General features: G+C 39.4%; 1 protein-coding gene across 6 annotated transcripts; it reads right to left on the bottom strand.

Moving 5' to 3' along the window:
* Window positions 1–1898: 1898 nt before the first annotated feature.
* On the bottom strand, window positions 1899–17353 carry PDPN (podoplanin). 6 transcript variants are annotated; one of them, XM_030508250.2, is made up of 6 exons: window positions 17038–17353; window positions 6460–6539; window positions 5749–5881; window positions 4073–4108; window positions 3591–3696; window positions 1899–3014 (listed from the first exon to the last, which is right to left on the bottom strand). In XM_030508250.2, exons 1-6 carry the CDS (start codon window positions 17111–17113, stop codon window positions 3008–3010), a joined length of 438 nt encoding a protein of 145 aa, XP_030364110.1. In that variant the 5' UTR covers window positions 17114–17353; the 3' UTR covers window positions 1899–3007. The 6 variants fall into 6 exon arrangements, with proteins under 6 accessions (XP_030364110.1, XP_030364106.1, XP_030364107.1 ...); XM_030508246.1 differs by having other exon boundaries at window positions 3585–3696; window positions 17038–17318; XM_030508247.2 differs by having other exon boundaries at window positions 3595–3696; window positions 17038–17318.
* Window positions 17354–25866: the final 8513 nt, after the last annotated feature.

Below are 25866 nucleotides of genomic sequence, written 5' to 3'. Positions count from 1 at the left end.
ACTATAAATGAACACTTTGAAAATTGATTGGAGTAACGATCTCCGTGATTCTTCTGGTTCATACTTAATTATTGCTACTTTTATTGAATTTATCTTCTGACATTTTCTGGTCTTTTAGTAAAAACATGTCTTAGATGAATTCCTGTAAGAATTGCTGTATGGATACCTAGAAGTATTATAAATATTGATGCATCAAGTCACTGCTTTCATGGTATACTGATGTGTATCTTCCACACGGACACAAACACAAGGGGACAGCTATGTTTATGATACTTTTTAGTGACATCTGGCATTCTCACAGGAAGCCTGGTGCCTGCTTGTCTGTTGGGGAGAGCCACATTTATGACTGCAAGCCAAGCTGCAAAAGGGAACATTACTGTTACTAACTATAAAGGAATGAATGTGATCAGGAGTAATGGCTTTAACTTAAAAGCAAGTGTTGATATATTGACTGTTGTTCCCTGTGAATAAAAATCAGACCTGGCCAGCTGTTGAAAGTATGGAGCTGTTGTTTCCTCGTGTATCCTCATGCATAGGAAGTCCCCTGACCTTGGGCCTTGATTCTGCAAGCATGTGTACAGATCATTCATTTCAGCTTACAGAAGTATTTGCCCTAGGTTAATGTGCTGTGTGACTTCTTGCAAAGCAGAAAAGATCCCATCTTCCACACAGATTCTAACAAAAAGATAGCTGATGTTTAACCTACCTTTGAAGTCCTGAACTAGTAGTGGGGCGATAGATCACACAAGTCAATAAAAGCTCAGTCACAGAAGGCTGCAGTAGTTTGCATATGGAATATAGACCTCTGCGTGGATTTTTAGTCAATATTTCTAGAATGTTTGTATCATGAAGTTAAATTCCTCAGTAGCAGAAGAAACTGGTGACATCTGTGCTATTCCCTCCAGTGGCTGAATAATTCATAATTCCATGAGACATGCATTTGGTCAGACACAGAGTGCATGTTACAGGGTAGTTTCCAGTATAGACAAGAAATTGTTAAATCTAGAGTAACAGAAATTCCTATTCTTTTATGTTGTCCTGATAAGAAAAAGCTGTAATCTTCCTGCTTTTGTATGAGTTAAAATGCATTTTTAGCTAATTCATACACATAAACAAGCAAATAGAACAGTCATGTGTGAAACTTCATCATCGTTTTCTTTGAAAAACCAGTGGTATGTATGGACACTTGGAAAAAAGATACCTGAACTAATCTGGTCCCCTTTAAGTACTGTAACCTAAAAGTACAGGGGCAAAGGATGCTAATATGAAAAGTTAAACTTCTTCTAGCCAAGTTCAGTCTTCAACTGAACTGAGTCCCAGGAAGTGGAAGATGATTAAGGTGTATGTGAATTGTATTTCAGGGATGGGACCTCATGTGTTCATCTGTAAGACTTCAGACGTGCTTTCTTGGAAGATAACTCATTTGATGTACCGGAACTTTCAAAAATGAAAGTTTACCCTCACTGCATGACTTTGTTACATGAGTAATGCTGCAGAATGCAGTGAGTCAGAGGTAAAAAAATTACTGCTGCTGGAGTTAAACAGCTGCCTTTAGAAAACCAAGTTAAACTGAGGTCCTGTGGCTTTCATAGAGGTTGTGAAAACTTTTCCACCTATTTCAAGCCTACTTTGGGCCTTGAATTGTGTACTTTAAAAATGCCCAATCCCAACTTGTGTTAGTAAAGGACTGATTTAAGATATACACTAGGTTTAAACTTGTTTCAAGTTTTTATATAGTGCATTCGTTGTACAGTGGTATCATTAATTTGTCCCTTTAGTTTTATGCAGCTTTTGAGTGTAAGCAGAAATGAGCCACATAAGTTGCAAAATTGTTTGGGAAATTTGAGGGAAATTTAAAACATTTTATAATTTTTTAAGAGAAAATAAACACTGTAAAATAGGACAGTTTACATTATAATTTTTATTTCCAAAGCTTGAAATGATAGTTCAAGGCACATGAATGAAACAGAAAAGCACATATGGTTAAGTTGACATGTTTAACAATTATTGACCATATGGATTACCATGATTTTTACACCAAACACTTAAGTGCCTTAAAGTTTAGAAAACATGATGCATATCACTTGACATACAGAGCCTTTGCTCTGAACTCTGTGAATTCAGGTACTGCAGCACTCCACATGCCGCAGAAAAGCTGTGGACTCCAGAGATGCTTTATACCTTACTAACATACTCTGTTCTTGTGTTGCACACGTGTTTTCAAACAAGCCAACTATACAGTTAGAAAGAAAAAAATGGTATATGCTAATTCAAAAGCTTCTACATATCAGCTCTAAAGTGGGCTGAGTAACTGCTTAAAGTGACCCATCAAAACTGGGTATTTTCCAAGCACCCTTTAATTCAGGATGTGTATTTCAATCACTGCATGTCTCTGCAACAGGAGAAGACAGGAAATGCCTGGTGCAGCAGTCAGAAGAGCAAGCTTTCAGTTGGTAGGTCAGTTCCAGCTGGGCCTACCATGTTTTGCCACATAATGTAAATATCAAGAGCAGAAAATCTGTATCAATAGTGGAAAGATTTAGCTTCCAATATCTATCTTGTAAATAATTGGTTCTCTCTGAAGCCAATTCCTCCTTTTTGATACATCATTTGGTAGATAAAAATGCCACAAGCACTTAACCAGCCAAAATCACTTAGGATTCTGGAGATTTATTTTTTTTTTTTTCAATCAAGCTAGGATATATATATTAACTGCAAATCACATTTCAGATGTAAATCTCATTGCTGCTGAGTTTTTTCTTACTGTATAATCATTTTCTTGTTCTAGTGAACTCCTGGTTAATAAAAACCTTATGAAATATTCCACACTGTAGTCTGGGGCAGTGGGAGTCCTTAGAGTTGTGTGGGATCCCCATAGATCTGGAATTCTTCAACCATATTTTCCATGGATCATCTTCTCACACAGAGACAGGAATAGTCTTTAGTTCTTATAAGAAGCACTTTTATTTTGCTGGTGAGTTGGCATGGCTGCTTGCTTCAACTATTTTCAGGGCCTGTAGAACAGAAACCCAGATGTTTTATGTTCATACTTACCCAAATGTTATGTGATCTTTTCTCCCTCCTCTTGTATGCCTTATTTCACTTTCCAGTTCGTATTTTGCTTTATCCTAATGCTGTATTGATAGTAGTTGTTAAACGTAGTGTGGTTTTGTTGCTAGTTTGGAGTTTATAAGCACTTCAGGTTTACATGGCATTAATGAATCTTGTTGATACCAGAACAGCTTCTACAAATGTCCAGAGTAATAAGATAAAGATCAATTGTGCTCACATGTTATCCAGCACTTCTAGAAGTTGGTCCTGTAATACTTCATAGTGGATTTTACCTCTGTGCAATGGAGTAATCCAAAACCCATGCACCTGATGACTGTTATAACTGCACACAGCGTCTGACTAACTTCTCTGAAGTATGTAAGTGGGTTTAGATCACCCACCTCACATTGACACTGTGTGGTCATGAAACAGGTTATTGTGTCAAAACAACATTAGAAATTTCCAAAGCAATCCCTGTGACCTTGCTCAGAGGATGGTGCTTGTTTGAAAAGCCTGAGTAACAATTTACTTACGAGTACCTGCCTGACATCTTCCTTACAACAGCGATGATGATTCCTGCAAGGATTCCAACTGCAACTATGACTCCAATAATTATTCCAACTAATGCAATTGTTTCCAGACCACCTGAAAGAAAAATGAGAATGTTACGATGTTTCTTATAGAGACCACTGGTAGGAGGCTACTGGTAGGACTGACACTGTTCTGCTGCATCCCACTCTGGGGAAAGTTCCTTTATCTTGTGAACTCTGAAGTAGGTTGGGTAAGTTTAGGAGGCTTTTTGTAATCAATAAAAGTGCCTTTGGGCTGGAGGGCTCCGAAGAGATGTGGCCATGGTGACAGCAACAGGGTGAAAGAGAGGAGGCAGTTCAGGGGGCAGCTCGTGGCTCCTCCCAGGACTTCTACTTAAGAATAGCATGGCCATCACTAGTGGCTTTTTGAAGGGTATCACCTGGCAGTTAAGTTCTCCCTTGTTTTTATGAGGGATACTTCTGTTTAATACCTTTTTCAGTTTTCTCTGGCTCCCCACTCAGTCTGCCTGTAAAGCCAAAGAGAGAACAATTATTTAATTACTTGCTCAGCTTTGTATGGAGTTTTCCATCCCAATTTTTAGTGCTATATTCAAGGAAAACTTACCTACTCATCCAAGGAAAAAGTTTATCAAACTCTTATTGCAGTGTTTTGAGGGTTGTGTAATAGGTTGTTCTTTTAATTGGAAGTGAGCAAATGAGAAGCTTGAGAGAATGAATGCAAAGAGCTCTCCAAAGTAGTAGAAATTAAAATCAAAGGGACTGATTGATCTAATATATACTAGTGAAGCTTAGAGTGATCACATCAAGATCAATAAGGATATACCTGGTATAAAATGATTAAGATAGAAATCAGATTTTAACTGAGATGGATTTATGCTGCTATGCTGACAGCAAGGCAGAACTTTATTTGCTGAACTACTCTTCGTTAGTAAAGGCTTTTTGTCAGTTTGAAAGATCCTCAAGTTCCTTAAGTAGTCTTTTGTGTCTGGAAGATTGTACAAAATCTGGTTAGTACACTTCTCTAATCCTGGAATTTGTAGCTGAGAACTCATCAAAACCAGATGAAGCACAAATACTACTTTGAATACATTACAAGTATGTAATCCCTAATCTTTCATGTATCCTTTAGGAAACATCTGAAAATTCTATATAAAATTCAAATCTGCTGAACAGTTTGTTATTTAATGCTAAGCTGAGAAGTCTACACTCAGCAGAGACAAGCAGGCTGGGAAAGGAGATAAAAGCATGTACAATTTTTAAACAAACGTGTCTGGTTTATTGAGGGATATAAAACTGCTGTGGAACATGAAAGCTTCAAAAAGAAGCTAGCCAAAGAGAGAAGTGTTTGCTCATAGCTGCTGTCTAGAGGTAATTGGCTTGGGCTACTTTGGGAAGAAGCAGTGAACAATATACATACTACAGGACTTTGTAGAAACACAACTGCCACCAGGTCTGATTTGACTATCTGTTTCAAAGCAAAGCCTATATGCTAATAACAAACTGACTTGCAATGGGGTTGACAGATGCTGTTCATTGGATTGAGTTTATCACTAATGTGTTCTGATAGGGGAACCTGATGTATCTGTGAAGCTGAATGACTTTCACTATTTCTAATAGGATTGTTGAGTTTGTACTTGAGGTGGAGGCCACACTGAGCATCTGTTGGCAACACCTACTACTGTTCACATTAAATGAAGAATGGTTTCTTTGAGTTTTCTTAGACACTGTGCTGAATTTGCATTTGGCTATCAGAAAGTTGGTCTGGAAACAAAACCATCTCTTTTCTCATAGTGGTTCATCTGACCACTTTAAAATGAGATTCATTAAACTTAAAACAGTCATTGCTAGTGTTATATGACTGGAATATCAGAGCAGAAATTACGATGCTTGTGTTCTCTTCCTTTTTACTGGTATGAGAGTGAACTGCAAGAACAACCACTGTGAACAGAATGAACTCATTCCTTTTGTCAGTGCACATCTGTGATGAAGTTAGGATGCAGAGTGATTGTTAAGGAGTAATTTTAGCAATCTCCTTTCAGCAATGCTACCTTTGAGACCGCCTTCAACTTAGTATTTGAATTTTCCAGGTATTGTTTAGTAGGTGGCAGTAGAACTTTGATATAATAAAACAAATAAAAGAATTTACCATCAGCATTTTCTGTGTTGACTTTGTAACCAGTAGAATTATCACTGTCTTCAGCTGGGGCAAATGCACTTTCTGTGGTCATCAGTTGTCCAAACTGCAAGAGATTGGTTACACTCTGTAGTCTTGTGGGCAACTACAAGAATTTTTGGGGAAAAAGAGGGGAAAAGAAAAACCTCAGTACATTTGGTCTGTGTGTATGAAATAAGCATTTTAAATCTCTTGGACTGTCAGGTAGAGGATTTCATAGCTACCATATGTCATCTCTGACTTGTGTACAGTGACAGGAAAAGGAAGCTGATTTGTCTTCCCAACCAGAGGCTCTCGAGGTGCGATGACCTCTCAGTAGCACTACAGAAGGCATAGGACAGCACTGCAGAATATTGCACACCTGCCTTTTTTCATTGTTTTTCCTTTTTTTACAGTTTGTCAGTTTGGTTTCACTGAAGTTAATGGAAAGATACTGAATTAGAGGTAAATGTCAGTGCATAAGCAGCTATGAATGCTTTTTACAGCACAGAACTACTGCCAAAAAAAGTGTTTTCAACTTTGTCACCTTCAACCTGATTGCTTGCAAAGCAGAGGCATTGGTGTTAGAGCTCTTATGTTAGAACTCAAGATTATTCTTTATAATGATTACTGAAAATCTAAGACAATACCAGAAATACAAAATCAGGGTACGCTAAAGGAACCTCTATTCAGAATGATACTCACCAGGGTTGGTAATTCTTCAAGTTCTGTGTCATTTCTGAAATCTGTTGTTGTACTTTCTTCTCCCTCTAGAACTGAGCTTGCTGAATAAAATTTTAGGAAATGAGTTAGCATTTTACTTGGTAGTCAGATGTCCTGCCTACACTGACATGGAAATTGTGTTAAACATGAGATCTGAGTGGTGTTCCATCTCCCTTTCCCTGCGCACATAGGTTTGCAAAATTACTTGGATTACCTTTGAATTCTGCTATACTCTTGTGCAAAAGTGCAGGACAAAGAGCTGAAATTCACATGACTTGACTCTGGCACAACCTCGAAGCTTACTCGTTACTAAACACTTTGTCCAAGAAAAGATTTCTTTAAGGAAAAAATTGCCCCTTCTCTCTAGATGGATGCAACTACTCCAGATCTCAAGTTAAGCATTAACTGATGTATTCGATAAATTATTTCAAGCATCTTCCACTTTCTAAAATAGTAAGAGCTTTCTCCCATCTTTCAGCTCAGTCCCAGCTGCAACCTTTATTTTTAGAACTATCATTAATGTTTATGGGTGTAGCTATAGTTTAGAAAATATTCCTCCACAAATCTGTTCAGAGATTTTTCCTGAGTTGCAAACCTTACTTGCTGAATATTGCTGAATAGGGATTTTTTATGTAACAATGTAAGGTCTCCCTTTTCATTCTAGACCTATATATGTTGCTTGTGTTCTTTGGTATAACAGACACTTAAATTTTGACCTACACAATATTTTCTTTACAAATACTTCTGACTTCATCAATAGGAAAAATAAGATGGAACAAGGTGGAACGTGAAAGATGGATATATGAAGACAACTGGTAATATCAGTGTTAAGTATCATTTAAGTTTCTTGCTGATTCATAAAACTGACCATACACAGTATGATGCTACTGCAAGTGATTCAAATTTTGCATCTAACATTAATTCCAGCAATCGGAGCAAAAGTTTGTCCAAACATTTTGAAACCAAGTTTATATTTTTTTCAGCCTAACACTAAGTCCTTGCCAGGAAATATTGCAGTGATGGCTGAAGGTTAAAATAAAAATGTTATTTCAAATGAAAAAGCCAATATTTAATTTCAAAAAAAGTAACAAAATTGCACTGGGCTCTTTAAAGGAAACTTTTCATACAGAGGATGAATGATTTGACATTGGAAAAAAGCAGTCTCTGGTTTTGCTTGAAACTCTCATCTGAATTCTACTGGAAACTTGCAAATATTTTTCTTTGCTCCCAAAACTCAGTTTTGAACCAAACTAACACTTTTTCATCCATCTCTAGCATTGTAAGACTGAGAGCTTTGTCCCATTGCCAGGAGCCCAAACACTGATCTAAACTTAGACTTCTAATTCCATGTTTACTAAAGTAAATAGAATTTTATAAAAGCAAATGCAGATACACTTTCATTTGAAGAGCCAAAAGATTGTGCGAGTAGTACTTGAGACACAAAGAGATGCAGAAAGTATATTCATATTATGCCAACATGAGGTCTAATTAAGCCAGTCAGTCTCCCAAAAAATCGCCTTCTAATCCATGGAAAGACTAGAACAGGCCAGGGTAAGTTATTTTTACTGAGTAGCTTAGAAATAGGATGTTTTGGTCATTTTTGATTGAAATATCCTAGGGGAGCAGCCTTGAATATTTTCTGTTGAGATAGAATAGAGGGGCCTGACTTAGGTGTGTTGCTTTAGCCACCTTCTGCATATCAGGGCATTCTAAGATACTGCACTACTTTATAATATTTTTGTGAATGTCTTTAAAGTACAATATGGGGATTATGCTCTGTAAATAGTGAGTGTAAAGAAAGAAATAGCAATAGAGCTCAACACGAATTGTGTATGGATCAGTTTAGCTTGTAATCCCAGTTGGAACTGAAAGAATGTCCCTCATTCACCAGTTGCAGAATAAGCCCAGATGGAGAGAACCAATTGCCAAAGGAAAAACCCAAAGTAGAAAGTTAACTTTGTGTATTAACAAGCAGCTTCTTCTCTGAATATACTCTTGGCATACCAGTAGCTTTCAGCCCTGAGGAGTTCCCTGGCAGTGAAGGCAGTGTCACACAACAGAAGTGGAAAGAATTAGTTTGTCACAAAGAAACATGAAATAATTATTCTTTGTGTCATAAAGTTATTGCAGATTCCTGGCAGTGAGTGAAATGTAGAAAATCTCCTTCAGTGCATTCGCCCTCTCTGTACAATGATTGACAAAAGGAGGTTGCCCAGATTAATCTGGCCTAATTTTAGGTTCTTAAAGGGGCCTAAATAAAATGTCTGCTTGCTCTTGTCTCCTTTCATAGTCTGTAGGGAAAGATGAATCTAGAAGGTAATTCAGCTCACCTGAGATTTGGGTCACCCTAGGTAGTGCTGCCTCTCCTTTATTGTAAAGGGAAACTAGAATACTATGACTCCTTTATTACATGCCTCAAGCTCACTGATTTCTGTCATCATGAAGGTCTTGTCCCAGTCCTGTCCAATGCACATAATACTGTGTAGAAGCTGAGCTCCAGGATTTGCTGGGGAATAGTCCCTGGATGGTATTTCCAGGTTTGTTTTTCTGGCCAGACAGTGGGGGTGGTAGTTAAGCACACACTACTAACTACCAAAAGACAGACTGGGATGTAAGTTATCAGTATACTACATTTGTAAGAAGGAATATTTGATACCAGACAACTCTTTGGCAGGGAAAGTTGTAATAAAGTAAAAAGTATTTAAATGGAATTGAGAGAAACTATTTGACTTGAAATGTCTTTCCCTGTACCCGGTACAAGACACATACACCACTGACATCAAAGAGACTGTAAATAGGATGCAAGGGTGTATGTGCTTTAGTTATTTGTTGGGTTTGTCTGATGTGGGTGAGTGTAGCAAGAGCCATAGGGTTAAGTAGTGCTTCTGCATATGTTCTTGATACGATCTTAGAGGAGGCTGTAAATAAAAACATTGCCTCACAGTGCTGTGATTGTCTCCAACCAGCACTAACTATGGCCTCTTCTGTTTGCAGCTATATGTTGCTGCAGATGTGAATGAATCATTGCATTTCTTTCTGCCAGAGTTCCAGCTGGGTGTGTTTCAGTTCAAAGTCCTCAGCTGCTATCAGCCTGCAGCTTCTCACACCAGGAGAAAATGGGATGCCTTTAAAAGTTTAATACTGCTTTGAAACCATCCCATGGTTAAGCATCCCATGACCCACTTAGGGGAAGATGAGCTCACTGCTCATTGTTATGCATGGAGTGGCAGTTTACTAGAAAAACCTCTTAGGGGTGCTTTCAAAGCACGGTGGTTGTGAGTGGTAAAACTGTTGTTCATTAGCATTTCTTTCAGGTATCTCCAAAACTAACAAAGATACTTCTGAAGATGAATGTTGTAGGATCTTGTTTCTTTCCTGGCAGCCTGAATAAACCCAGCCACTAGTGGGCAAAGGCAGTTGTAAGCCTGTATTTTAGCTTAGTCCTTGAAATAGGAAGCCCTCAAAATAGAATGTTTCCATTTCTTATCACAGAGACCAGTAGATAAAAATGGGTAACCTTAAAGGATTCCCTCCAGCAAGAACTGAAATAACCTTTATTGCTCATTGCCCCTCTGCTCCTATTAAAATAAAAGCAGCTTCAGTTATTTATAACAGCTAAAAAAAAATCAGCAGGTGAACTGTCAAACTTTGTAAAGCTTTGATCTTAGAATTCAACTTTATTTTTATGTGTATCTTACTGATATCATAGTTCGTTCTATCCGGCTGTGCCAGATATGTGCTTTGGGGAGTGCTGCTCTAGAGAAGCAAGGGAAAGAATTTAGTGGGACAGGTCACTTGAGAGATACCCCTCTCCTATTTGAGATATTACTGAGCGAACATCTGGACTTGACTGATGTTTTTCAGTATCTGCTTCCTGAATGGTTCCAGGCCAAGTGGTGGTTGAAGGACTGTGTGTGTACATGTGTGTTGGCTGTCCTGTTTTGCCCAAATTTTATTTAGCGTTTATGTCCTGCTACAGGAATTCCCTTTCTGAGGAAGTATTCTTCACTCACAGACTTGAGTAAAGTGAGTCTTAAAGTCAGGATCTTGTTGTTGGAATCAATTCAGCTCTAGTTCAGTAGAAACTTTTATTAATGGTGGTGGAAGCTGAACAAAACTGGGTGATTTGGTGGGGTATTTGCTCTCAGAATACATAATGTCTCGGCAGCAGCTCTGTGATTTTCAAAAACAGTTTTGTCAGTTATTTTGCTTCATCCTCAATTTAAATATAGTCCACTGTTGGGTCCAAAGCTGACCTCATCAGCCCAGCCTTCTCTGAAAAGAGTTTTCCATTATTTCTCTATAGTTGCTTAAGTATTTTCTGGGATTTATAAAAGCATATAGTTGTCTTTGTGTGTGTGAAATAGTCTCACACTGCCAAGTACAGGCTACAGAACTTTTTGGACTTTGAAAATTTGAGGGTTTGAGGAATATGATATAGTTTATCCTGAGTTTTACCTTCTGCATTTTGAGGTTTTGGACAGTTAAAATTTTCAGGCTCTAGAAAGGAAGTTCTTAATGAGAACTGAAATTCTCATTTGTACCTCTGGTTCCATCATTATTCAGGACATCTGCAGTACCCTGAGCACTTGGCATCCTTATCCTCTTTGGGTCCACAGCATCTTGTGTTAATTCCTTCTGGTAGTTGGCCTAATGTATTGTGCCATAAGAAAGAAATGCCCTGGCATATGCTGAAGTGTCTAGGTTTCTTGTTCAGGAGAAAGTATGTACTGTCTGTCTGAATCCTGCAGTGCTTACTGCAGTTTCCATTCACAAGGACTGGCAGCTTTGCTTTATGTAATGAAGGAAGCTGGATGACAAAATACCGTGATCTTATATCTGCCAGCTGAAAAGCGGCCGTGATGCACAAGAGAGGATTTAGTTCAGCCTTCTTCAGAGTATGGCTGCCTTTGTTCAGGTATTCCACATAGCTCCTGATGACAGTGTTTTGCTGAATTGTCAGAAACGTTTCCTTTGGTCACCACACCCTACTACAGATGGTTTCTATTGCTATGACTGGCTTAGCCAAAGGAACAAAACCAGAGTCAAAATCTACAGTGCCAAGTGGCAAAGAACTACTCTGCTGCTTCTGAAGGAAATCACGTGGCTTCTGAATGTTACAATATTCTACACAGCCATATATGATACCCACAGAAAAGCAAAAGAAAGCATATTTTAACTGGGTGATGTAGAGGAAAATAGCACTTGAAGAGCAGTGATGTGTATATGACCCACAACCAAGTTATGAAACAAAGCCGCAGGAGGAAACGGTGGTAACTTACTAAGCTTATTCTGGTGCATGATAGAATTGATCACAGAATTGTGGGCATTGAGAAGGAAGAGAATATTTAGTTCCATTATGGGATATTCCTTGGAGAACTAGAGAACTAGAGGTGAATCTTCTAAGATATGTTTTAATACTGTTGCTATGTCACTCTCTGATTTCTTATCTCGTAAATACGCTGAATTCAGAGTTGTTATCCCATGAATGTGGGATTAAACCACTTTCTTATTGGTATTTTCTGCCCCATGACCCTGCTGCCCTGTTTGAGGTCTTACTAGCAACTTTGTTGTTTCCTCTGAGCGGTAAGGGTTTGACTGGGGCAACAAGACTGGACTTGTGATCAAAATGTAAGTCTCTTCTGCATCTTTCTTTAAGTGGCACCTAATGCATTTATCACTGCATTGCTCACAAGGAGTGTTGCAGCTAAGACAAGGAGGAAAGTATAAAACTTTGTAAAAATTTCATAGAATGGATCAGCAAATCTTGAGGCTATGTACAGCAGAAAGCAGACAATCTGTGTACAAATATTGGTATATTTAAATGCAGATGAAAGGAATTAGGAAATGACCTCTAATACGATAATAAACTAATCTTTTTCCTCTGAATCACTTCCTTTCCCGAGCTCTGAGACTATAACCATATGCCCTTTCACAGCTGCCTTGATGAAGGTTACTAACTCCTTGTGTCTGCCAGCAGAACTGTTTGCATGATCATTTCTTAACTCATTAGTTTGGGATATGCATACTAAACTGGAAACTGGTCAGGCTTTCACTTTGTTCACACAGCGTTTTTTCGTTAGCTGCGTTATATTGCTACACTGTAAGCAAGATCCATTCAAATATGTTTAGTCTGACTTTGATACGAACTAATAACATACTAGCTAATATTTGGATGGGTTTCACAGTCATAATAACACTTTAATATGCATTTGGAATTAAGTGTGTCCCCTTTACAGATTTAGCAGTATCTCATATACTACTAAAACTCTTCTAAAAGAATATGTATTTGCCTGAAATGGTGTACACAGCTGAATTGTGCCCTCACAAAGGAATATTCTGATGCAGTTTATGCTGGATGTCGTAGTGTTTGTAATCAACAAATACAAAGATGGAAAAAAAAACCCATGAGGAAGTCATAAAGCAACGTGAGAATGTGCTCAGCATCGGCTTCTATTTGCTTTGAGAGTCTTTGGCTGAGCTTCTGAGACAGTGAGTTGGCAATCAATAGTAAATTTATCTCGTCGTTTCTCAGTTGTTTCTCTGTAGAACATCCCAGCATAACTATACTCCCAATCCTACATCTCTTTCTGAAATGCTCTGCAGCACGTTGTGCCCCACACAGCCATGGGAGCTTTGCTGCAGCATGAGTTCAAGCTGAGGGTATGGTATGTGCACAAACAACTTGGAGGAGGCCCTTTTGGAGGATGCCTTGCCTGCAGCATGGATCCAGGATACAGTGAATAGTAGGACCTGGCAGCATTTGGGTTCCATCCTTTAGTCCCTGACCACATCCAGACAAAAAGCAAACAAACCAACAAAAACAAACGTGCGGCTGAGACACATCACGTGTTAGAGCTGGGCAGACAGTAGTTTCTGTGGTCTGCATGGATGTATGGCTTGCCTCAGATGACATGAGGAAGAAACACTGTGTGCTTCTCTCGGAGCCCAACAGCCTGCCTGCTGTGGGTTATCCTTGCTTTACTGGCTTTTTGTTTTCTATTAAAACATGCTCGAGGTTCTCAGCTGCTGGTTTCCGCAGATGATTTTCAAGTTCTAGATCTAAATGCATCAGTTCAGTGGAAACTGTTGCATTCCAGGAGCTGAGAATCTGGGTGCTTTTTTTTCAGTTTTCACTGTGCAGCCTGAGTTAAAGTCTACTTGTAAGCTTTTAAATAGGAGTCTTTTGCTTGTAAAGTTACACAGATTCAAAAACTATCTTTTGCGATAGGGATGGGCAAGCCTCTCTGCTTTCCCAGTGAAGAGGAGAGAGCAAATTTTATCTCTTCTCTGCTGGTGTCTTACCAAGATACTGCAAAACAGAGTCACTAATTTGCAGACCTACTAATTGAGATCCATTAAGATGTTTTTCTCCTCTTTTGTGTTGATTAAGTTTTGGGTATTGGACATATAGAGCTAGATTCATGTCATGCTTATGTAGTTTACCAGAGGCCTATGTGGGGACACATGCACAGGTGCGTTCGTCAGTCATGATGCCGCCAGATGCAGGATGAAAGGCTTTGTCATGCTTACTGACTACAAACCTGACTCTTCTGAGTCACATGTGATTGTTCATTTTGGTGGTTCATTTTGTGTACTACCAGCAGTTACCCAATTTGATGTTCAGAAATGTTTGGAGTTGCCTGACTTTTTTGTTTAGTTTTGCTGCTGAACTGGCAACAGAGTTTGGATAAACCAAGATCCGTTTGAAACAATCCTTTCCTGTTATTTTGTCAATTCTGGTCTTCATGATTTTGAAAAACATGAAGTGCTTTTTAGTCTTTCATACTTGACTGTAAACTTCAGTTTCATTTCTTACCATATAAACACTTTTCACCAGAATTACCCGATGTGCTTACTTACAGTCCAACAGAAACGTAATGTAACATGACCTGATATAAACCTGTTTAATTGAGGCTTGCATAAGGAGGTATAATCTAATCTTTGCCTCTAGGTAAGATGAGGCATGTGGACAGTTGATGCAGCTCAAGTGACATGTGGTAACTTGTTAAACAATCATGTTAGTTTTTGTTCATGTTGTGTGACTGCCAATAGAGTCACCTCCTTCCCTGCAGTGATTACCTGCACCAGGGGAAAGGTTTTGGACTAGTAAATGTCACCTCCATAAAGCACTTGTGCTTTTAGTTGTTTGATTAATGCTGTGCCCAGAAAGAATCATGTTAAATTCATTTGATCTCATCCTGTGTGCAAAGATTTGCCTGAGTTCTTATGTGCTGAATAGGATCACAGGACAAAAATTATTTGCTAATCATTGAATAGGAAATATTTAGCCTATAATAGTCTAAAGATTCATTATCTTGTATAGAGTGCTCGGGGCTCTCCATGCTTGTAAGAACAAGAAAATAGTTGGCTGTTTCAGTGAGGATTTAAACTATGAATGGATAACACAAATAGAGTGTTATCCACCAGCAGATACTGATGAAACTACTCAGATTGTGGATCCCTTACTTGAAAGGTGAAAAATGCTATGCTTAAAACTAGGATCAATAGCTGAATTCAGTTTATTTGGCAGTTCAAGGTGGAATTTGGAACCAATAATAATCTTTTTGGAAATATACTTCCTGATTGAAACAAACCTGCTTTTCTTGAGTCAGTCTCAATCCATAAAAGGGTGTCCAAATATAACATAAGGATAGCTGTAGATTTGTTTGCAGCCTCGTCAAGGTTAGGAGGTATCAGAGTCGAATAAGGGGACTTTTTTCCTGTGAAACCCTCAGGCCAAATTGTCTACCCCAGAGGTTCAGGTATCTGAACATACCCCCTCCACTGAGTATTATACAAGCCTAAAAAACTCTTCCATTTTCACTGTCAGTGCAGGCACAGATTGCCCAAGGTGGAATTGTCATTCTAAGTCTGGTCTAACTTGTAATTGCTAATGGTTATCACTAAACAGCACTGATACACATGCTAAATAATTGAGACTTACTTATTTTATATCTGGAGTCTATTTTCCTGGTGTGTCCTTTGGAGGTTATCTGAAATTACTTGTTCCACATGAAGTCATAAAACCCAAAGAGACACAGAAAGCCTTAAATACTGTGAACTGTGTTCTAGATCCAACTGTGTTCAATGCAAACTATATTGGAAATAGAATCTTGCACGCAGGAAATACTTCAGCGTTCTTCTGGCTGGCAGGGTTTCAACCTGAGCATTGCTGGGCTCCTTCACTCAGGGTTGAGAGAAGGAAAATATACTTAAAAATTCCTCAAAAGCCTGAAGATGAAAGACCTTTTCCTGTAATTCTGGTATCTGAGAAACTGCTGAAGAGAATTCTATGAAATCGGGATGGGTTTTCCTCATTTCTTATGAGGCTTTAAGCTTTGGTCCAGGTAAAACTGGTGCTTTTTCAGGTAAGCTAGCTGGGTGAGCCTAGAAAGGAATAGTTAGGACTTGCCTAATTTCTGTGGACTTTACATTTTCTGTGAAATTTTGAAGTGCAACTCCAAGCTTCCAGCCTCCCATTCTGACATCCAGTCCAGAGCACCTGGAATTACCATTAGAAGTCTCAAGCCAACACCCACACATCCTGTGTATTGATATAGCTCCATCATTCCAGCAGAATGACACCAATTGCCACCAAGCCAAAATCAGGTCACATCATTCAGTTAGGGTCCCTAGATCCAAGTCAGACAAGTAGATTTACACTTTGGAAGACAAAGAGGTTGAGTCTCTGATTATTGTTTTCAGAGCACTAGGACTTGGGACATGTCTCATAGCAACAGCAGCCGTATTTTACCACGACAGGCATACTTTCTGTTTGCACATACCTCATACATCAGGCACGTTGCCTGATGGCCAATTCATTCATAAAGAGTGGGTTTTTGAATGCAAAATTCCTGGAATCAAGTACTGCTCAGGGTAATCCTGATTTACCGTTAATCAGACTCTTCTTTAGCTGTAAGAAGACTTAATCTGTTTTACCTTAAAGTGTATGTTTCATTTTTCTTAAAAAACTATAAATAAATAGTTTGCCAAATAAACTTTCTGAGTAGATACATAGTGCTGTTCAAATCTGTCTTGGGTAATAATTCTTCCTGGTTTCCCTCACTTGTATACATTGCTTATGGCTAAGTTAGTGTTAGCAAAACCCTGCATAAGGCTCAAATTCTAAGCTGTTGTAGTGCCTCAAAGTACAGAAGCTAAACTCTTGAACAGAAAGATTTACAAGTTACTGTCACAGAGTTTCACCACCTAAATGTCACTTACCACAAAATTATTGCTTGCAGTTGTCGTTGTGTATATACAGTAAAACTACAAACATTCCAAGGATTGATGTTTTGCCTTCCCTGTCTGCTTGTACCCTTCTTCCTTTACACAGACACACAGAAAATGCTTTTCTGATAGAGCATAACTCATCTGAAAACTTTGGATGTGTTTGTTTCCCGATTACAGCCATAGTAGATGCCCAGGAGTAGCTTAAGGTTTCAAAAGCAAGTTTCATAAACAGGACAGAGTGACTATATTGGCTATGAATAAGCACACAAACTGTTACGTTACAGGAAATAACTGGAAATCACTTTAACCAATGTTTCTTCTTACCTTCTTCAGCAAGTGCTATGAAAGGCACACTCCCTAGAACGAAGATGAAGAATTGAACTTTGATCATAATAAACATCTTTGATCTGCTTGGAGAATAGTTTTCCAATCCTGAGACCAGATGGATTCAAATTCAGATCAATTTTTTGGAGAATTGAGATCACAAAGAGAAATCGCTGCAAAAAAATACTTTGCTATTCCAAATATTCCTTTAACTGCTGTAGTGTAGAGGGGGAAGGTTTCCCCAGATGATAACTGTACAACTAAAGAAAGCTGAGTGGAGTCAGCATTATTTGCTTTAGCCAAGGGGTGGGAGCATGCCTAAGGTGGTCCTCAAAGAAGAGCCAGGCCCGCCCTCTGCACTCTGTTTGGTCAGTACTAAAATGATGATCTCAGCCCAGGTTTAAAGTTACAGGAGCTATTGTGGCTTTCAGAAGACTCTTATTTAGTAAAGGGGGAAAGGGTATTTAGGCAGAGGGAGGTGTTCAGGGAGTTCTCTCCCTTCTGCAAACTGTCCTTAAGAAATATTTAAGGAACAACACTAAGGACATTTTTCCTGTTATTTCCAGCAGGGAACCGATGGTTTTGTTCATTTCAAAGCAAGCCCCCATGTTTATCTGAGCAAGCGTGGTAGTGAATGTGCAGTTAGGGAGACTGAAATAGTTTTGGGACAGGATATTTAATTCTGCAGTAAATACTGTCTGAATTTTTCTGCATGTTGAGTCTCTCTTGTGTCCTCAAGTGACATCCTAGCTGTCTTCCAGCAGCAGTCTCTGCCCACAGGCTTGCTGGTCTTGGTGTGCTAATACAACCCTGCAGAGATGGAGGTTTTTCCCTTTTCTAAGGGAAAGTATGTAACTGTTAGTAGTAAAGCTGTACAACGGTCTGTACAAGACTAGATATTTTCTTGTGTATGTTTCTGCCCGTCAGCATTCTATGACATGAATGCAAGACTAGATGAACATCCTACCAACATCCGTAACACATACTACTTCTCACAAGTAATGGTTGTTAGACAGGACTGAAGCAGGACTTGGGAAGAAATGATTTATATTAATCCTTTTCTGAATCTTCCATTGTCTTGGGCAAGTAATAATCTAGTGATTGACATCTCTTTAGCAATGCGAGTTTTAATCAGGGTTCACATGTACCAGTGTGCTACATGGCTGAGTGGAGGAAGTATGTGACCTCCCTGAGTTTCTGTACCTGGAAGTCCTGTGGTGCCGGGACATCAGGCTCTGAAGCACAGATTTGTTTTCTTTCTGCTGAGAGCTGTGGAGGAGGTCACCTCTGCAGGAGAGTGGGGCACACTTGTGGAAGAGGCATAAGCTTTAAAAAACAACTCTGAAACATGGCTACATTGTTTTGCTCAGTGAATGATGGTCAGAGCTGACCCCACAATGCTTTGTTGTGCTATAAAGGAGCAAAGCAAGTCCAAACATAAGCAGTGATAGTAATGTAAAGAGGGCTGCAGGTGGGAAATGCAACACCTTCCACAGGGCTTTTCTTTTGAAAGTGATAGGTGCCAAAGGAATTTGATAGCTATAGATCTAAGTTATGGTGCTGTAATTGTACTCTTTGGGTTGAAGATGACTAGGAGAGCAGGATTTAAAACAGTCAATGTTAATGCAAAGAAACAACAGGCAATATTGGCTCATTTCTGTAGAAAATCAGTGAAATATTGCCATCTACTAACTTTCAGCATGTCATGGGTCTTAAAATCTGGGGGTATTTATTCCTCAATAATGCACCTTCAGATTTACTTAGAGAATGTTTGCTTATTGGGCAATGCCATCATGTGAAGCTGAGATTTGCTGGGTGAGTATGTCAGTTTTAGTGAAACTTACTTTGAAAAATGGAAACAAATCATGTTTACGATATCAGAGCAGAACATCTGGAATTCTGTCTGTATTTTTCAGAACCAAAAGTGAATGTAGTACACTGTAAAAGACAAGCTGGAACAAACAGTGATTTCTTAATGTTAACAAGTTAGTAGGAACAAAGAGAAGGTATTTTTAGGATTTCATTCAGTTTCCTTCAAAGGTGCTCTGAAGACATGTCACGTTTATGATTATTCATAGAAACAAATCTGCCTCAGGTTTAAGAATAAGCCTTTCTAAAGAAGGATAAGCTCTTTGCTGAATGGAATAATATCTTCCTTTAAACTGTACTGTATTCTGGGTATAGAACTGGAGCTCTTGAGCTTTCAGGAATTGAAGATGTCCAAGTTCCAGTGGCTACTTCAATACTTTTTAACATTTTTACTATTCTTCTCAATAAGGAATAGTTTCTTCTGTAGCAGCTATTTCTGCTGCTGCTCAAAGAAAAACTCATTAGATAAATTTATTGAGCTATGAAGAATTTAATAAAATCAGCTTCTGTCACGGTATCATTGTGCTCCAAAGAGAAAGGAATTTGCCTACAGTTGTAAACCAAATTGGTGAAAAAGCTAGGAGTGTCTTTCTAATTGTCATCTTACTAATTGTCCTTAAGGAATAATGCAATTGTTGTTAGTGTTGAACGAATTGTTCCTTGAGGACAACGGTGATAGGAACTTGCCTTCTCATGAGGACAGCATGTTGCTGAGTAAGGAGATTAAGGCTGGGAGCCATTGCTGAGCTCCCTGATTTAAACCATCAACTAAATTCTTTCAGAAGAGCCAACATACCCTTGGGAGAGAGGAGGGAGCCAGGGAGAGAGGAAGGAGCAGTTTTCCTCTGAGCCATAACAAATCAAGGGGTTTTAATGAAACTGTAGTTTACCATACTATAGTTCTGTTAAACCAATAGGGTTTGTGAAAATGAAGGAATTATTCTAGGTTCTGATTTAACAATCCATCTGTGTTTAAAGGAGCACTGAAGTATGTGCTCTGCTTGCTTCAAAATAGAAGTTAAGCGCTTTCTCTATGTAAGCATGTGTCTCTGGGAGTGGACTTGCACATGTGCTCCAGCGCTGCAGTGAACTGAGGTTTAGGTCTGTGAAGAGATGTCGTAATTTGGTCTTTTTTGTTCTGGGTGTGTTCTGACAATTCCCACAAATTGCCAGGATATGAGTGTATGGGTGCCCTATTTTTTTTTTTTTCCCCTCAATTTTTTGGCCAGGCAGCTCTGTGTGTTTTTAATCACAGTGGTTTAAGGGAGGAGGTGGAAGAGGTCTAGAGTACAAGCAGCCCTCATGTTTTCATTTCATTATCTGTTCTTTCTGCCTGACTGTATCAGTCATTTACGCAGCCTTGAGAGGCTTAGGCTGTCTCTAGTTCAGCAAGAGCAAAGAACGAAACAGAGCTGGGGGAGTAGAAAAGCAGTGACTGTATCCTCAAAGTGTTATGCCTCAGTGGCAGAAGTGTGGGATGATGTTTTGCCCTGAATCAGTGTTGCAATATGAACCCGGGAGTGCTGAAGTCAATAGAAGACTCCCTGTTGTCATCAGTGGGCCTTTAAAGAGCAGCTCTGGTATGAATGAGGGCAGCCTTGCTCTGATAACTGTGTAACTCTGCTCATGCAGGGGGTGAATGTAGGCAGCTCAATTTCGGAGGCTGTAGGACTGATTAAGGTTGCTTTGTGTTAGCATTGGTCTATCTGCCTACATACACCCTTCTGAAAGTGCAGTGCTTTATGGTGATCTCTTCCCTGGTATTGTTTGGCCTTATAATTGGCAATGGTTTGGCAGTTTATCCTGGAATTGGTTGCATTTTGCTGCTCATGGGAATAAGCTCTATGTGTACGTTAAATTCATCTACACTGTAAAAATCTAGCTTCAGATTTCCTTTCCTTGCAAGCAAACACTGTGATCCAGAAAGTAAGGAATGCTCCATAGGGCAGAGTGTGGCAACGAGTGTTGGGGAAAATGCTGACTCAGCTCCTGGGGTTAATGGGCTGGAGAGAAGAAAGGATGGTTGTAACAGAGCTCCAGATGTTGCATGAAGCTGTTAATTGTACTTAACCTCAGATGACAACAAAATTATTACTATTTTCCTGAGATACTTCAGGAATAATGCCCCGTTTCACTACTTCTATCTCAAAACCACAAGGAAATATATATACAGAGAGAGGTCTAAACTTCTTAGGGCTGTGTTACCAGAACTGATATTTGATTTTTCTTGTGTTTGACTGTTTTAGAAACCCTTTGAGCACACCTGAGTCTTCTAGGATGGTAGTTCAGGAGTGCCAAGCATGCAGAGCTCCTGTACAATGTCCAGGCCCGGGCGTGCCTGTCCCCTCTGCAAGCCCAGGCTTTAGTGTCTCAAACTGGACAGGAGGTTTCTGCAGGTTTGGGTTAAATATCACAAGAAGCTGCCTAAACATCAGTTAAGAAAAACGCAACCTATGGACAGAATTTGCTTTCTTTTTCCACCTCCAGAAGAATTTGGTTTGTGGATACTCTGCTTCTGATTTAATGTTTTCAAAGAGTAAATCTATTATGGATAGGATTCAAAAATGGAGATGGGCAATTCTGTACAGCATGATTTGCTGACAGGTTACCTCACACATCTCCTAAAACTGAATTGGGTGTTTTTTGTATTTCAATACCTGCCAAAAGGGGTGGGTTTGGCTGCAAAGGGAAAACAGGAAATGGCTTGAAAATTAATAAAGCTTGCAGAAAACAGTTTCTGTGCTTCTGACCAAATATTGCAGGGCCCGCAGCTGCCCCTGGGGTACAGAAACAGGAAATCTGGCAACAGAAAGAGATAGTATCATTTCAGTTCCAGAGCAGATTTGCAAAGGATATAATCAAATTGAATGCTTAATTTCCACTTTTTGAGTGTAATTCTAGTGAAAGAATAGGAAATACTGGTTTATTTTGTATGTACTGATGGTACAGTAAACTTGTACTGGTCACGGTTCTGTGGAAAGAGAAATTCTGGCAGCCCATGAGCTGCATATTCATGGGAAATAGTGTTAGGCCCAATCCAGGACATTGAAACCTGTCACCAGTGTCCAGTCTCTGACAACTTGTGAGACTTTGGGACAGTAGAGGGGTAATTTGGATACTCCTCTTTCAAGAGATGAGATATTTGTGTCACCTTTTTACATGCGTGTGTATGTCAAGAAGTCATCTCACTATATACATTTGCAGGTCTACACAGTGGACTTGAAACTGAGTATGGATGATTATGTTCCCATGTTATGGGGTTATTTACATGGAAGTCAAAGATTCTTAAAAGGCTTTTGCAGAAATACAGACTCTTGCCCTCAGAAATGGTCTTTACCTTCCCTTATTCACAAACTGTTAAAGTTGAAGTCCATAATATCTCTTCATTGATTTGCATAGGCTTCAAATAGGCATGGCTTTGTGGTAGCTTTTGGTTTAGAGTCATTGTGCTTTTAGTTCCTAATGTCTGGAAATGCATTTGATATGCAAGATATGAGAAAAGGGCAATCTAGAAGTTTTTCATTGTCAGGGAATGGGAGAACTATAAGACCTATCTGTTTCAGGCAGCCTTTTCTGACTGGCAGGAACGCCACTTTTAATGTGAAGTCAGCCTTGCAGCTGATAGAAGACAGAAGAATTCACTGTTTGAAAAGTAAAATGTGTCCTGTAGGAAGGGATTGGTATTAGTATTAACAAACTCAAATATTCATATTATGCAGCAATTCTTAAGATAAGCAGCTATAAATCAATTTCTGTTCCCTGACCATCTGTGCTCCTGCTGTAAGGTATTACATGCACAGATGTGTGAGCAACCCTGGCTGTCAGATGTACAGAAGAGATTATTCAATTGAATCATGGCAACAATGCAGGATAGTCGAAGATCTTAAGCTAGAATAATGTTCTTTCTCAGTCAGTTTTAGAGATGGGGCTAGATTTTCAGCTGATAGAACTTGGTTTCACCAAAATCAATATAGACCAGTGTTCACAACCAGTGCTCCAATCTATGGGGCATAGAGGCAACCTAAAATACTTCATGATCCGATAAATAGGCACAGACTGAGCCTGTGCCTCAGGGCTGTGCAGCAGGATGGCTGAAGGAGAGAGCAATTCTGAAGTAGCCAGGTTCCATCCAAGCCAGGAAATCCAAATGTATTCATTTGACTCTCAAACTAGTATCTAACAGAAAAGGAACAAGCACCTACGCTTGCAATAGTTTCATTTGAGATTTAGGGGCAATTGGTCTTTGTACAAGCTGCTCTTCTCCATGATGCTTTTCAGTCAGTCCTCAAAAGACTTCATTAAGATGGGCTGGGAGAGGGAAAGGGTAGAGAGGGCTACACAGTAGTTACCTGTAAGAGTGAGTTGGTCTATGAAAAAATGTCAAGATTTCTCTGATGTTTCAAAGTCTGTGGTTTGATGTTCAAGTGAATTTATTTCCTTTTATAATTTCAAAATTTAAATGGTGGGTTTGGGGGTTTTTTTATTTTACTGTAAGGCTCTTCATTGGAAGCAGAATTTGGGCTGTTTAACACAAAATCATCATTTATAATCTTTATATTTTTAAGTAAGAGTAACACCATTGCCTGCGTGAAGGGAGTAGGACACATTTGGTAGACACTGCCTTTCTCAAGAGGATAGATATGTATGTTGGCTGTTTATAAAGGCCCCTGGAGCAGAGCTGCTCAGCTGCTTTCTTACTAAAGCTTTCTCCTCAGAGTGAAGTTCTCGGGAGGAACAGTCCTGAAAATATAAATTTCATGGGATACAACAGGTTACATATGGTGTAAGAGCTGTAGGGAGTGGGCACATTCCTGAGGATTCAACTGGAGTTGGGATTTCTGTCAATAAGTATTTTATCCAGAAAAAGCCCTTGCAGAGGCTGCCAGCAATCGTCTCTACGTGACATACAATGGAGTGACTCAGAGTTAAATATGGGATGCCCACTCTTTACTACTTTTAAACCTGTGGATGACCACCAGGTATTTAACAAAAAATTATAAGGTTGACGTAGGTTTTCTTAGGTCAGGAGTGTTCTTTTAACTAGAACAGTTATATAAGGAAAGCAACACAGCAATGGAGCCAAGAGGGGGCTAAAAACCACACAAATACTGCGTATTCAGTCTCATTTATTACAAAATGGTTCTGTGAGTTTGTTTTTTAATACTTCCAAAGACTTTCATGGCTTTTATAGTAAATTTATACAGTGCAAGTGCCCCTCATTAGGAATTTACAAGCTCTAATGGTTTTAAATACACATTTAAAACTGTGTTACTGTGCTGGAAGTGCACCAAGAAATGCTGTAATCCTGACAACGTGGCCGAGATCACACTCGGATCACTGAGGTCACACTGCTTGGAACCCAGGCAGAACCCAGCATGGTCCCTGAGTGTCCTGCGTCCCAGCAGCCCAGGCCACCAGCAGCCTGGGCATCTTCAGCATGGAGCAGGATCTGCTGAGGTTTACAAGGAGGTGGACTGAGGCACACACAGCATATGGGTGCAGCCAGTTGGTCTGTAGATTTGTAGTTGTCTCTTTGAATAAGCTTGTGTGTCTTCTAGAATAAATAAAATATACATGGATGAATAAGGGAGAAATACTACCCCCATGAAGTTCCGTGACAAAGTTCCCTTTGTAACTCTGATTTTAGGGAGAAAATGTGTATAATGTTGCTTCTTCTCCTTTCTCTATACAAAGCGTGTTCCCAAGAATAAGCAGCTTCATAAAGGAGGTGCAAAGAGAGAAAGAAGAGTTGTTTCAGATGGGGGGGCAGGCAGGGGTAGAAACACAGGCTGGTGTGTGGATGGGTATTTAATGTGGGGAACATGGGTGTGCAGAGTGATGTTTTCCAGTGGCGTTTCCCGACTGATGCGTTTCATATAACTGAGATTTATCTGCAAATAATGTAAGTGAATAAACAAGAGACAATCTCTGCAGCCAGCAGAGGGAGTGATCTGTTCAAAGGTACTGTTCAAAATGTGCTCACTTCCCTAGTCCCAGTGAGAAGATGGAGCAGAGAAATGTGCTCCAGACAAGTAAGGTTTTGCACTGCAACCTTTCTGCCACATCTTCAAGCAGCAGCATGTTTTCCCACCCTGGCTACATGCCCAAATGGGTTTGAGAAAACATGCTTCTGTGAAAGGTTTGGTGAGAGAAATAAGGCTCAGTGATCTTACAGCAGTAGAAACCATGGGTTTGCTTGAAATGACGGTTGTTGTGGTGGCCCCCAGCTCACCTTCTGGCAAGCAAGCAACTTTAACAGCTAGCAGCAATCTGAAGCACTGTATTAAGGGGCAAAGCATACCTCAGCTGAAAATGAAACGAAGCCCTGACGTTGGGGCAGGGATCCTGGATGGTTCAGCTATTTTGTAAAATCTGGATTCATTCACATATTATTGCACTGATACAAATCCTGTACTGTAGTCTCTTAAAATGAAACACTATACCACTGAATTTAAAAAAGGGTCTCAGCTGCAACTGCTAATGCTTTGTCTAGGAGAAATACCAGACTAATAGCATGGCTTTATAAGTATTTTGGCCAAAAGTTTATAATATTGGATTGTTTTCCTGAAAAGTGAAGTGAATAAGTATCATAGGAATGGCAACAAAGCAACAGAGGACACCAAAAAAATCTAAAGCACGTTTAGCATAGTTAAAACAAGGGTTAAATTCAGGGCTTGATTAATTCTCTGAACTGTGCTATAAATCATTAATGTCTGGATTAAATGAAGTGATTACTTCAGACTGTGTAGAATGGTGGAGTCCCAGCCTGAGTGTGGAACATGGACCTAAAGTAATGTGATTCAACTGGAATTCACAGACAGACCTTATCTTTGCATTGCACAAACCGTTGCATGCGATCAGGCTTTGTGGTGTTGGCTTGTCAGTAGTAACTCGAGGGAGAGAAGGGAAGGAAGTTCAGATGCAGGATTTTCCTATCTAAGGAGTAAGTTCATTCATGCT

The sequence above is a fragment of the Strigops habroptila genome, chromosome 16 (assembly GCF_004027225.2).
Source record: "Strigops habroptila isolate Jane chromosome 16, bStrHab1.2.pri, whole genome shotgun sequence".
NCBI classification, from domain to species: domain Eukaryota; kingdom Metazoa; phylum Chordata; class Aves; order Psittaciformes; family Psittacidae; genus Strigops; species Strigops habroptila.
This window is presented reverse-complemented; position numbering and strand designations above follow the sequence as displayed.

What these genes read in the sequence shown, in the direction of transcription:
- PDPN (XM_030508246.1), bottom strand. Translation starts at nt 17,113, where the DNA reads ATGTTTATTATGATCAAAGTTCAATTCTTCATCTTCGTTCTAGGGAGT. An exon ending in CATAGCACTTGCTGAAGAAG is followed by an intron (nt 6,540 to 17,037) that starts GTAAGAAGAAAC and finishes AATTTTATTCAG; the next exon opens with CAAGCTCAGTTCTAGAGGGA. An exon ending in TTGAAGAATTACCAACCCTG is followed by an intron (nt 5,882 to 6,459) that starts GTGAGTATCATT and finishes AAATTCTTGTAG; the next exon opens with TTGCCCACAAGACTACAGAG.